Raw genomic sequence first — 14771 nt, forward strand, 5'->3', positions numbered from 1 at the left:
AAAATTTTTAAAACACACCAAGGTCTAAAACAGTTGATTCACACATATGCTTGTTTGATCTTTACTGTTGGGTAAGAACATTTAAGAAATAAGAGCTTTTATCTGTGATTTTTACATGACACTAACACATTATAATCAACAGATGATGTTTGCACATGAGCAGTGATTCAATTTTGGCTGAATAGAATCAGGGACAAAAAAGACAAATAAACTCTGTTAAACTTGAGCTCATGTTCCATGCTTGTATTTACACATGGCGTAACATCATTGCACTCATCTAATCGGTGATGGTTTAAAAGTTATATATTAATTTCATGGCTGACTGAACTTTCATAAAAACATGAATATCTACAAAGAATGACAGATATCAAAAGCATTCCATTTCTGCAAGATGTCTATGAAACAGACTTCAGTGTTTCTCTTGATACAGCTCATATGCTACTTTAGACCTGGAGCCTGTGGAAAAGTGCTAGTGTGGCCCACAGAATACAGCCACTGGATTAATATAAAGATAATTCTGAATGAACTTGCCCAGAGAGGTCATGAAGTCACGGTTCTTGTATCTTCAGCTTCCATTCTCATTGAGCCTACCAAGGAATCTTCTATTAATTTTGAGATTTACTCTGTACCTTTGAGTAAAACTGATCTTGAATATAGTTTTGCAAAATGGATAGATGAATGGACACGTGATTTTGAAACACTCTCGATTTGGACATATTATTCAAAACTGCAAGAAATCTTCAATGAATATTCTGATGTCGTTGAAAATTTATGCAAAGCACTCGTTTGGAACAAGAGTCTTATGAAAAAACTCCAAGGATCTCAGTTTGATGTCATTCTCGCAGATGCTGTGGGTCCCTGTGGTGAGCTGCTAGCAGAACTGCTTAAGACACCTTTAGTTTACAGTCTCCGCTTCTGTCCTGGATACAGATGTGAAAAGTTCAGTGGGGGACTTCCACTGCCTCCTTCCTATGTGCCTGTGGTTCTTTCAGAATTAAGTGACCGCATGACATTTGTGGAAAGGGTGAAGAATATGTTGCAGGTGCTGTATTTTGACTTTTGGTTTCAACCATTTAAAGAGAAGTCCTGGAGTCAGTTTTACAGTGATGCTCTAGGTAAACTGTGCCTTTCTTTGTTACTGTGAAATCCTGACTTGATGTTTCCTTGAATGAAAAAGTGTAGAGGTGAATATAAAGGCAAAGAATGAGATTCTTAATTGTGAGTTGATAAAGTAAAAATAGAAAACAATAAGATATCCTCAAAACAAGTCAAAATACTATAGAGTACCTAAGCAGAACACTCCAAAAATTACTAACCATGTAAACTGAGACAAAGATTTCTCTTAGTAATCATTTGATCTACTCTAAGTTTGTCTTAGTAAAAGAAACTCCAAGTTTCTCAAATGCTTTAATGACTGTAGATGAGAACACTAAAGAGTGATTATTTACTACCACAACTATCTGTGTAGCACTGAAGGAAACATGTTCCCTTATACAAGTTACTCACTTGCAAATGATGAAAAAACTCAAAGGAGCTAAGTTTAATGTTGTTCACCTAGAATATCATGACAGGTTTTCTCACAATTAAATCATATCACTAGAACCAGAAACAGTCAAGGCAATTTAGTTTTCTTAGAGTTTCAGATGTCTCAGATCCATAAAACTTAAATCTTAAAGCCTTAAATCTTGTAGCAAACTGCATAGTTTTATTTTTTAGAATGTCTTTCCATTAAATAAAATATTACCTAAATTAATAGGGGAAAGAATTTAAGGTTAACTATTTGTGGAAATATCCAGCTGTAACTTTGACATATACAACTAAGTTAGTATTACTTGTCTCTTCTAATAGGCACAGCACAGTAGTGAGAAAAAGAAACTTAGTCATAAACTGCAGATTATTACAGTGCATTTCAAGAATCAGAAATTAAAAGAATAGCTACTAAAATGTATAAAGTAGATGAAATATTCTACAAAAGTTGATTTTCTAAGCATTTTCAAGCTTTTTTGCAAGGAACAAAATGTTCCAAATTCATTGGTGTAACTTTGGAAAACAATGTAATTGACAAACAATTAGTATTTATGTTAATACATTTATATCATAAATCAAAATTGGAACATTTTCATCTGCTTGCTACATGATCTCATCCATTTCCAGACATCACACACTACATTCCAGAAAAACTATTTTCACCATTGAGTATTTTTATCTGTTTTGGATGCAGGCAGACCCACAACATTAACTGAGATGATGGGGAAGGCAGACATATGGCTCATTCGAACCTTCTGGGACTTGGAATTTCCACACCCATTCTTACCTAATTTTGACTTTGTTGGAGGACTGCATTGCAAACCAGCCAAACCACTGCCTAAGGTAACACTGGATTGTTTTCCTTGATAAACTGTTTTTTCTTTATCATTCTTTATTTGTTTTTACAAAGAGGATAGTTTATTTTAATTATTAATATTTATCTTAAATCTTTTTTTACAGTCCAGTAATTATCCCCCTTCTGGACCACCCTCGTTCCATCCTCCTCCTCCCTTTCTCCAAGAGCATGTATGCCAGGAGCCTCCTGGCATGGAGAGGATAGTTTCAGGGGTGCAGGAGAGAACAAAGTAGGACTCTGGTGTGGCTTTAAAGCCTGATGGTCTCCTGACATTCTAACTCTCTACCTGTTCAGAAATACTTATAATAACTTCTAGAAAATCATACAAACTTTCTTGCTCTTTCTCATGATAAAAGGCTGCTGGCTTGGGAATCAGTACCTGTAACTTAATAACAGAGGATTGAGCAATGTGGCCTTGGTTCTATATCCGTAGGAACTGTGTGGCTCTAACTTTCAGCCTGCTAGTCAGAAGTTGCAGAAAGAAAAGGGGACACTTTGAAAAGTGATTATAGCATTTATTACTAAGTTGTAAAAGGTTTCCTATGAAAACTATCTAAGAAGATAAGTAGAAAGATCCTAATGAGGGAAAGGAAAAAAATTTCTTCTTCTCCTTCTCATCATTTTGTCCTCAGTACTTACACATCTTTTCAGAATACATGACCACAAGTTAAAAAGTCCATCACAAAAAATTAAATAATAAATTGAAGTCTAAGTTTACAAGAAAAAATGCTTATATGCATATCCATTAGGAGTAATTTTCTGGCTAAACACCAATCACGTGGCTCCACAGGTTCATAGAAGGGTGAAAACCATAACTAAAATTATTAGTGAAGATTTGTATAGATGAACCCAGTAGATATTTTATCTTCTGTCTTAGCAACTATAATAAATTTTAGTTCCCTTTTTACGACCTTTAGTTAAGCGTTTTACAACCTCTTGGATTGTGCTCTGAGAAGGAGAAAGTCTGGTTGCTATCTAAGAACAATTAACTGGTGACATATAGGAGAGTGACACAGTTCTCATTGCACTTTTCACTGAAAGAAAAGGAACTAAAAGAAGTCCCACTATAAAAGAGCTTAATAATCACTGATATAACTTTAGGAATTCTTATAGGATCATCATTAAGACTTAAGATGTCATCTATTTGTCTATATAGCATCACTACAAGATAATACATAGTTGTAGATCTGAAGATAAATTCTCAAAAAGGGTGGGCTATTGCCTAATGATTATTATATATGTGTAATAATAACGAGAAGAGCATATTAATAGCAGGAATCTTTCCAAAATAAATTCTCTTGGGCCTTGCATATAAGATGAAATCTGCAGCAGATTATATTATAATTCAAAGCAGAACATCTCTGGAAGATCATCTGCTAGTTTTTCAGTTGTCCTATTAGGGCCTGTGACAGATATCTTCACACACCACAACCTCGTGCCACCCTGTCAGACCTCCCCACTCCTCAGGGCCTCCCTGGCAACTTCATCCCACTTGATGCCCTGTCTTTCTACAGGAAGAGAACTCAAGAAGTTCCCTCTCCCCAGAGTTGGGCATTTTATCTAAGGACCCTCCTTTTGAGTGTCAAAATTACCAGAAATCTAGTATAGTCTAGAAAGAAGGTCCCCCTCCCACTCCCTCTGAGGCTGCGAATTTCCATGCATTCTCATGACCCTCGGGGCTTCTCTACTGCCCCTCCTCCCAATACTTGATCATTTTCCCCTTTCCCTTCCTTCTCCCCACTCCCATCCAAGTCCCTCCTTCCTCCTGCCTCTTGTGATTGCTTTCTTCTCCTTCCCAGATAAGATTGAAGTATACTCAGTCGGGCTCTTCAGTTTGTTAACCTTCTTGAGTTCTGTGGATTGGTTGTATCCTAGAGATTCTGAATCTTTGCTAATATCTACTTATTAGTGAGCACATGTCATGAATGTCCTTTTGGGTCTGAGTTAGATCACTCAAGATGATATTCAAGTTCTATTCATTTGCCAGCAAAACTCATGATGTCTTGTCTTACTAGCTAAATAGTATTCCATTCTACAAATGAACCACATTTTCTGTATTCATGATTCCCTTGTGAGACTTTGGGGTTGTTTCCAGATTCTGGCTATCATATTTAAGGCCTCTATGAACATAGTAGAGCATGACTCTATGGCATGGTGGAGCATCTTTTGGGTATATGCCCAAGAGTAGTATATCTGGGTCTTCAAGGAGATCCATTTCCAATTTTCTGAGGAATGTAAAGATTGTTTTCCAGAGCGGTTGTACCAGTTAGCAATCTGACCAGCAATGGATGAGTGTTTGTCTTTCTCTACATCCTCCCCAGCTTGTGCTGTCACTTGAGTTTTAGATCTTAGCCACCCTGACTGGTACAAGGTGGAATCTCAGGGTCATTTTGATTAGCACTTCCATGATTCTTCACCACTAATTCCAGATATTTGGTTTCATGAGAGATATAAAAAGTGGATTAGAACTCTCTGACAATTGACATATACATTACATATAGTAATGAGACATCTCTGTGTCTCATTACTGTTAAGCAAAGTGTCAAATCACTTTACAATGTGGTCAGTGATTTAAGGGTGTTTATGTAACTCATATAAAGGATTCAGTTTATCCTCACAAACACATAGTAAAAGCCAGAGTCATGCTGAACAGCTAAAGAAACAAAGAATCAATATTTGCACTAAAAAGAAGTCATTTTCCACTTGAAAATATTATAGTGATAAAGAACTGTTGTAGCCAGTGTAATAAATATTATGAATTTTATTATTAGAGATTAATATGTTTGAAAAATATCCAACAGTGATCACAGGTAATATCCTAGAATTCTTATGTAGTTTCAATTACCTGGTCAATGTACAGGATGAGATTAATGAATGAAAAGAAAAGAGAGAAAAATAGACAATTGAAATCACCATCGCCAAGAACTCCAGACTTAGCTAAGCAGGACGATGACATGGCATGCAGGGTGTGTTAGACAATTTCATGTCTAAGTGTTACACCTCCACTCCCTTTTAACCTTACCACTTCCTTGTTTTTCACTTTCTACATTTAAGTTTTGCTGGTATTTTGTTTTTCTCTTTGTACTTTCCACCTATAAAAAAAAACAACACTTAATCTTTCTGTGTTTGTCTTGTTGTTCAACATCATGTCCTCTAAACAATAGCTGTTTCCCTAAGATTACATACTAAATATTTTTAATATATGGATAAAATACAATTATGCATATTTACCAAACATTTCTTACATATTTATCATGTGAAGAATATCTAAGCTAATTCTATATTATGGGCATTGTGAGTAGTGACGTAATAAACACAATTCTGTGGATTTTTCCCTTGCAACACTCTTCCTCAGATATCACCAAAGAGTGATATACCTGAATTGTTAATATCACATTAAAGTTATATATATAAAGAACCTTATTTATATTTTTCATATTGGTAATGTTTTACATTCTCAACTATAATAAATGCATAAATGTTCAATTTCCATAATTTCTGTGATAACATTTTAATTTTATTACATTCATAATGACTGAATTATGATGGAATTTTTAAATATTTTGCATTTGATTTTTCTGACAGCTAAAATTATTCAAAGATTTTCATATGATTATATGAAACAAAGGTCTGTATCCAAAGGAAGGACTTCTTTGGATCATTTACCAAAGTTTATGAAACTATTTTTTCTTTTGATGTCAGAGAGTTTTTTTTTTCTTTTTTTTTTTTTTTTTTCTTTTTTTTCGGAGCTGGGGCCCGAACCCAGGGCCTTGCCTTTGCTAGGCAAGCGCTCTACCACTGAGCTAAATCCCCAACCCCCGTTTTTTTCTTTTCTTATTGGATATCTTATGTATTTACATATCAAATGTTATCCCCTTTCCCAGTCCCCGCCCCTACTTCTTTGAGGATGTTTTCCCTTCCACCCGATCCCTCCCACCTCACAGCTCTGGCATTCACCTACACTGGGGAATCAAGAGCCTTAGGGATTTTTTTTAATTCATATATACTCTGAACTATTTTCAAATTATTCAACCACTCTTCAGAGGGTGTTTTCATTTTGAGGATTTTTTTCTTTGTTCTTCATAAGATTTTACTATAAAGTACTCCCATTTGTCACTTCCTATTTATATCCTGGGTTATTGGCTTTATACAATATATTCCTGTTTTTTTTTTTTTATTTCATAGATCTTTCTTTTCTTGTGGTTGATGATAATGATTTTCTTAATTGACAGTAGAAACAAATTTGTTATTATTCAAAATGTACTGGATTGCATTTTTTCAATATGAGAATACAAAACTAAATATGAGAAAAGATAAATGTATTTATTTATTTACATCCCAAATGCTGCCTCCCACTGGAACCCTTCCTTAGAGCTCCTCTTTGTCTCCGTCTCCCTCTCTTCCTTACTGCTTTCCACTCGCTCCTTCACTGTTCCTCCCTCTCCCCTCTCTCGAGCAAATCACAAACATTAAAAATCAAAGAAATGGACTTAAAAACAATAAGACCAAAGAGGTTGAAGAAAAAGAAAAGAAAAGAAAAAGCACGCAAAAGGGAAAAAGCATGGCATTTTAGGTTGGCCAACGATTCCTGGGCTTGGGGCCTGCTCTGGGGTATGATTGATTTAACCAGTGAACCTTTATTAGTGAGGGAAAAGTTCCCCTTTGTTATCAGATATCAATTGCAAATAGCTTCTTAGTAAAAAGTGGAAGTCCATGACCATTTTCGACCCTCCGTGCTGGCTTGAACCTGTGAAGGTTTTAGACATGTTCCTAGAGTCTCTGTGAATTTACATTAGCATCAGTATTTTTGAACCTGAAAGGCATTGGGGTGTCATCCATTCCTGCTAGCTCTTATAATCTTTCTCCCTCTTCCTCTTGTTTTGAAAAATTCTCTTAAGGACCCTCTAAATTTCAATGACCTCTCTACAAGCAATATCTTTTCCTCTAATTTTCTCATTATGGTCAATTGTACTATAGTACAAATGCACACTTAAGGAGCACTGGGTACCGAGGCAATGGATACACTGGTCTCCCTAAAATAATTCCAGTAATTACATAATTTCCTCTGGTAAGGTTTGTCTCAGTCCTTGAGACAATGCTGCCCATGCAACCATTCATTTCTGATGTCATCACCATCTTCATAGGAAATGGAAGAATTTGTTCAGAGCTCTGGAGAACATGGTGTGGTGGTGTTTTCTCTGGGATCAATGGTTAAAAACCTGACTGAAGAAAAAGCCAATGTAGTTGCTTCTGCTCTTGCCCAAATTCCACAGAAGGTAAGATAAAATGTCCATGAGATAGGCAAATGTATTATAAGTCTACTGAACCCTGAAAGGATTAGGGTAAACAGTAATAAGCTCTTGTCTATGCATTTCAAACACCATTTTAAAAGGAAAGTTATGAACTGCAGAGGATAAAATATTAACCTGGTTCTGATTTACATTATGATATGAAAAATCAAACTTAAGTCTAGCATGGTTGTGCATACCTTTCCTGCTGGTACTTAAAGTAGGTCTATTTCTTCATATTTACAATGAGTTCACACTTCATGTTGATTTACAAGCTTTTCTAAGCTATTCACTGTGTCGATGTCTCGACAGAAGTGAAAGGAAAAGAGAAGTAAAAGGAAGAAAGGATGGAAGGAGGACAAACAGAGAAGGAGGAAATAAAATAATGAGGGACTATTATGCTGGAGCCAGAAAGATGCCTTGTTGATGCATTAAGAGCACAGGCTGCTCTCTAGAGGAACTAGACTTGATTGCTAGGATTCACATAGAAGCTCACAAGTATCCCCATCTCAATTGCCAGGAATTCTAATGTGCTCTTCAGGCCCCCAGACGAAACACTCACAGTGCATAGAATTACATGCAGGCAAAACACCCAAATATATAAAGTGAAACAAAAATTCTGTAAAGAAAGAGGATAATATCTTCTCCCCAATGATTGATGTAGAAAATATATAAGAGAAAAGATGAAAAAAGGTCATGACCCTGAAGTGAGAACAGGATTATAAAATTAGTAGCTCATCAGCAGGAATTCCGCTTCTAGCACATTGAATGAACATGTTTTTCTGGATGGAGAAATAGACTGTAATTTTAAAATTTCATGTATTTGAAATTTGTCACTAATTATCAGACATATAGAATTAGTATGACTATATATCAACGTCAGGTTATTATAAAGCCACATAATAAAAATATATTACTATTTCAGTATTTTAATATCTCATATTATTTTACAATTTCCCTCTCTTAAAGTTTTCATAATCTGGGTAATGTTCAACTGTGTAACCTCAATTCTCCAAAAACAAATTTTACCAAAGCCTTGGGATTTCTGTAATTAAATAAGGCATTGTCTGTTTATAACAGGTTGTATGGAGATTTGATGGTAAGAAACCAGATACCTTAGGATCTAACACTCGGCTGTACAAGTGGATCCCCCAGAATGACCTTCTTGGTAAGGCAAAGTTTCACTACAAGTTGGTGGCTATAGTAACACACTTTCTTGAGAACAGCACACTTCTGAGTCTTCATATTTTCCCTCTCTTAAATATTATGATCAATAATTATGTCGAACTTCTTCTCATTGCAGGTCATCCAAAAACCAAAGCTTTTGTAGCTCATGGTGGAACAAATGGCATCTATGAGGCAATCTACCATGGCATTCCTATTGTTGGTATTCCCTTGTTTGCAGATCAACCGGATAACATTAATCACATGGTAGCCAAAGGAGCTGCTGTTAGAGTGGACTTCAACACACTGTCAACTACAGGCCTTCTCACTGCCTTGAAGACTGTCATGAATGACCCTTTGTGAGTCTGTTTGTTTGTTTGCTTGTTTGTTTGAAGTTTTTTTCCCAGGGAAGGCTTATTCTTTTTCTTTTTTGAAACATAATTTTACTATATAACTACAAGAGTTGCCGTGAATTCATAGAAATCTGCTTGCTTCAGCTTCGTGAGTACTGGGATTAAAAATATCTACATTCATGTTTGGTGTGAATAACTATTATTTTAAAAATATTGATAGATTCACATGATCATCAGATTGATTTTTATCCTATTTTAAGGAGGGAGGATAATTTTGAAAAATTATGTTTTTGCATATCTGAAATATGTGCTTTTTTAACAATAAAGTTATTCTGAATTAATAATTGAATCAATTAGACATGATTATTCTGAAACTATTCTATATACAGAAATAATATTACAAATATTCATCTTTTATAAAAAGGACACCATTTCTAATTATTATAGAATGTACATAGTAATCATGACCCTTAATATTAATGAGTGTTTAAACATTTACCCATAGTTGCTAAAGATATAAAATTTTTGGTAAATTGTATTTATCTCTATAATGATATATGATAATGAAGAGAAATACTCAAGAATAAGAGACAGTATTAAATTCATACAAATACCTGGAGAACACTATTGTAATTTCAAGGTTTGCTAGAAGACAAATGTACCTAATGAGAAGGTCCTGAGTCAAAAATAACTGGAGAAAGTGCTGTTGGTTCCTACATACACAGTCTTCTAGTTCAGGAACAGAATTAAATTGTTTTCATTGTGGTGAAAATTCTTGTGGAACTGTTATACAAAGAAGAGTCATAAATAACAAAGTATTTTCAGAAGAAGAACCTAGTTATAAACAGATACATAGGAGAGAAAAAATGAAACTAGAGAGGAGATATCGAACATGACATATGACCTGAAAAAAGGTCTATGGCTACTTCCCTTCTTGGGAAGTATGAGTTACATGAGTTACATGTTACATAAAAACACACACACAAACATACAAACACACACACAAGTTTTGTGTGTCCTTACTAAGTTTCTCTTAACAATTAATATAGCTCAACTGCAAAATTCAAGTGAAAAATAAATTTCGATGAGGAATAAAGCAAAATCAAGACCATGTGTAACTGAGGTGTTGGTGTTCACTGTTAAATTCATTACTTGGAAGTGGATGCAGGAGTTCACTAAGACCATCAAGACCAGTGTCAGCTACATACCAAGTTCATAATTACCCCGTGCTAAACAAGACTGTTTCACTGTCTTTCCTGTCACTCAACTCTCCTCTACTACCACCTGAAACAAAACACTTGAGTGGGAAGTATACATGATTTATTTTGAGTTGCTTGTGAGACTTTCCCCTAAAACAACAAATGTTGTTAAGTCATCAAATTGCCTCCTCTTTAATCTTAGTTGTATACATTGTCCCTTCAGCTATAAGAAGAATGCCATGAGATTATCCAGAATCCACCATGATCAGCCAGTGAAGCCCCTGGACCGAGCCGTCTTCTGGATCGAGTTTGTCATGCGTCACAAAGGAGCCAAGCACCTCCGCTCAACTCTGCATGACCTTAGCTGGTTCCAGTACCACTCTCTGGATGTCATTGGGTTCCTATTGCTCTGTGTGGTAGCTGTGGTATTCATCATCACAAAATGCTGCCTCTTTTGTTGCCATAAGACTGCTAACATGGGAAAGAAGAAGAAAGAGTAGCATCATAAAGGCTGAAGCAGAGCCCTGAGAGATGCGCCTCTGCCAGCTGCTTCCAGCAGGAACCTGTTGTCATGCCAGTGCCTTCCCTCTAAAAGAAGAGAGCGTTGGGACCTCATTGAACATGGCTCCAATGAATTCCCTATGTTCTGAAGACATGCAAGATTTCATGCCAAATATATATTCAGTGCTAAAAAAACAAAATCCTGTGTTCAGTTTAGAATGTTTGATGTAGCTGAAAAGCTATACCCAACAACAATTACTGAAGCTACTGTGGTTCATAAAGTTCACATGGCTTTATAGCCTTTGCAAAACATATCTATATATCAATAACCTTTTAAAAATGGTCAGCCTGCTTTGTCTTCATTTAGTAGACTATTTTTCTTTCCTTTTTTTCCTTTTCTTTCTTTTTTTAGCTACTCACAAATAGTAGTGCTCAGGTGACACACATTTGAAATAGCATCACTTTTCAATCAGCATAAGGAAAGCCATTATCTCTGTTTATTTTGGGGGATGCCAACTTGCTATCGTTTATTTTCTAAAAGCCCTATGATGGATGCTACCCTCCTTTAATCAGGAGCAATTTCAAACAAGAATATCCAAACAATTATTCTTACTGCGCCTGAAATAAATTCTAGTACTTGGGAGTTCTATGACTTGGCAAGGTTATAACTTACTTTCCATCTTGTCTTAGTCACAACTGACCAAAACACTGTAATTCACACTATGCCTTTGGAGTAAACTTAAGCTGCCAAATGTTCCATATTCTCTCACATCGAAAGTACAAATCAAAGAGATGATCATATTTTTAAGTGACATCACCAAGCTCATAGTCTATTTCAAATATGAAACATCACCCAAGACTCACAATCTGCTTTGGTGATTTAGTTTGATTATTCATACATAATTTCTTACCTTGGTTCAGTAAAATATTAAAATATTTCCTTATGTTCAACCTACTGCTACGCACTTGCCTCTCGCAATATGTCCCAATGCCAACTTCCCGTTCCATTATACTATTTTTAATTAACCAGTAAGTTCAATTAGTGCTGTGTCTATACATGCATTTGATAATGAGCAGATATCACTGAAACATGAGCAATGTACCAGTGGCCACCTCTCTCCATAAAAATAATTCATCCTCTTCTAGAATCTATGATTGCCACTAGGTCTGTACTTATGTGTGGAGTGTTTAGCACTCCTCCTCATTCATTCTGGAATTTTGGCTACTTTATCTTATACAAGTCATGTGCAGGTCACAGAGCCTTTGAGTTTATGAATGCGATAACCATGGCATATTCAGGAGAAAGGGTTTCTTTGCACACCTCCTCCTCATCAGATTCTTATATTCTTTTCCCATACTTTTGCAGTATCCTCTGAATCTTTGTTTAGAGCCTTATCATCCTCAGCCTTTGACAAATTATAAGTCTCTCAATTGATTGGTGCTCACTACAATAAAGGACTTCCTGACAGTGGCTGAAAATGATGCCAATTGATGAGTATTAAAAAATATTCTGAAGGTAAATTGCCAATGTGACAACTTAGCAAAATAGCAGTAGTAGGTACCAAGCTGTATTTTTTTCTTGACTTTTTACCACGTTTACAGTATTGGTTATTTTTTTAGCAGAGCTTGTCCCAAGTCCAGTTGGAAAATATATGCTATCCATCTGAGTTAGCTTCAGTTCCCAACTTGAAAAAGCTTAGAGTCATCTCAGAGGAAAGTTTACTGGGATGATTTAAATGATGTGGGGTGCAGGGTTTAGTCTGCTGTGGACAGGAATATCCCTAGGAAAGGGGTCCTGGATTAAACGAGATACCTAAATAAGGATTTAGCTCAGAGTCATCTGACAAAAAATTAGCTATTGCCAGGAACAATCACTGAGCTTAACTGTGGTTCACAACATTTGCATGGGCAGAAAGGCTTTGCAAAACTCCTCTAAATATCAATTATGTTTTCAAATGCCAGGTCTGCTCTGACAACACTTGGTGAATAGTGTTTCTTCCTTTTTTTTTACTGCTCATAAATAATAATGTTCATGTGCCACATTTTTTAAATAAACTGTCTTTCCCATCAATATAAGGAAAGTCCTTCTTTCTACTTATTTTATAGAACTATACCTCATCCAAATCCAAATTTATATGCTAGTTATATCAATTACTGTTTTTATATACCCAGCATATTTCACTTCTGTTGAGGTTCGTAAAAATCCTGGTTTACTCTACATCAGAAATAAAATACCAAATGCCATTGTGAAAGGTTAGAACACTTCTTCATTGCTCCTTCATTGACAACTCACACCCCACTATATTATGATTTTCCTGGAGAGATACCATACCTTAGTCTTCTTTTTGTTCTCACTCCATAAAACAATGCAATACATAGGGCATGGTGTTTGAATGAATCCACAAATATAGTTCTATAATCCTGGTGTAAATTCTGAGTTGCTCATAAGTAGGATATGATTCCAAATATAAAATCAGATCTGTACTAATCTGATATCATATCTAATTCAGATATAACTTGATAGTGATAGTGATATTCTAGAATTGGAAAGAATGACTCTAGGCACAGTGTGATTTCTATATTCTGATGATGTGCTTTCAATTAAAAGAAAAGTATTCTACCTCATGGGCCTGAGTTGGCAGGATCACAAGATGTAGATAACCTTTATGACAACAAAATAAAAAAGAGAATTGAAACTGGCCAAAGGTTCTATAGATTTAGAAACAGATTATGGCAGAGCACCAGGTACAGGACCTAGCTTTAAAGGCAACACTGGCAAGAAAAACCTTTGTGAAGCAGGGTCAACAGAGTATATTATTTCAAAGGGAGTAACTTAAATTACAACAGAAGCAGGCTCTGGCTTCTGCCAATATTTGTATCCAAAACAATCCTGAGCTGAAACCAAAGTTCACCTCAGATGAAATCAAATGGGTTCCTGCTGATGAACCCATTTCAAGGTTCACTTTCAACACACACTTTCTGCCTTAATTAGAGCTTTATTCCAGGTTCTGCTCCTCTAGAATTTAAAGGCATATTCCTACATTAATTTCCATACCGTGGTTTTTATTGTAAAGAAATGTCTTCATAATATATTCTAGCCCCTCTCCAAGCCTACTTGCTAAGAATTACATTTTAAGTCCCTATTTTTAAATCTTATATATGTTCTCACAACATATATGTGTGTCCATACTACATGCATGCTTGGTACATAGAATATGGCACAGGATACCCTGGAACCAGAGTTGCAGTTGTCTACGAATCCTACAACTCTAATTGGGTTCTCTGGAAAGGTAGACAGTGCTCTTGACTTTTGACAGTTGAGTCAACACTGCAGCCTCAGGGTTTGAAATGAAACTTGTTTATCTCCTTATTTTTCTTCTTTTATACATCTTTTTTTGTTTACTCCTGTACTTGAAACAGAATCTCACTAGGACTCTGGCTGTCCTCAAACTCTCTATATAGGCCAGATTAGCCATGAACTCATAGAGATCTACTTGTATCTACCTGCTGAGTACCTGGCTAACATAAACTTCCTTTCTAAATTATTTTAGCTAACAAAAAGCAATAAAATAAATAGACTTTTTAAAAGTAGGTAGGCATGGTGGTACAGACCCTTAATACCAGCACTCCAGGGGCAAGGATCACTGAACTCCAGGCCACTGTGGCCTAGAGAGCAAGTTCCAGAACATACAGGACTATACAGAGAATCCATGTCTGAAAAATAATAAAATAAATATAAAAGTAAAATAAATAACTTTTTTATGTATGGATACATATGATATAGATTAGATATATAGATATAGACGTATATATACATATACATATACATCATATACATTTACTTATAGATTAGAGATATAGATATAGAGATAGAGATAGATAG

General features: G+C 35.6%; 1 protein-coding gene across 1 annotated transcript; it reads left to right on the forward strand.

Moving 5' to 3' along the window:
• Positions 1-340: 340 nt before the first annotated feature.
• LOC116912752 (UDP-glucuronosyltransferase 2B1) lies at positions 341-11229 on the forward strand. Its single transcript, XM_032916898.1, has 6 exons — positions 341-1115; positions 2222-2370; positions 7528-7659; positions 8752-8839; positions 8975-9194; positions 10611-11229. Exons 1-6 carry the CDS (start codon positions 392-394, stop codon positions 10885-10887), a joined length of 1590 nt encoding a protein of 529 aa, XP_032772789.1. The 5' UTR covers positions 341-391; the 3' UTR covers positions 10888-11229.
• The last annotated feature ends 3542 nt before the right edge of the window (positions 11230-14771 follow it).

This window comes from Rattus rattus, chromosome 11, assembly GCF_011064425.1.
Source record: "Rattus rattus isolate New Zealand chromosome 11, Rrattus_CSIRO_v1, whole genome shotgun sequence".
Taxonomy (NCBI): Eukaryota; Metazoa; Chordata; class Mammalia; order Rodentia; family Muridae; genus Rattus; species Rattus rattus.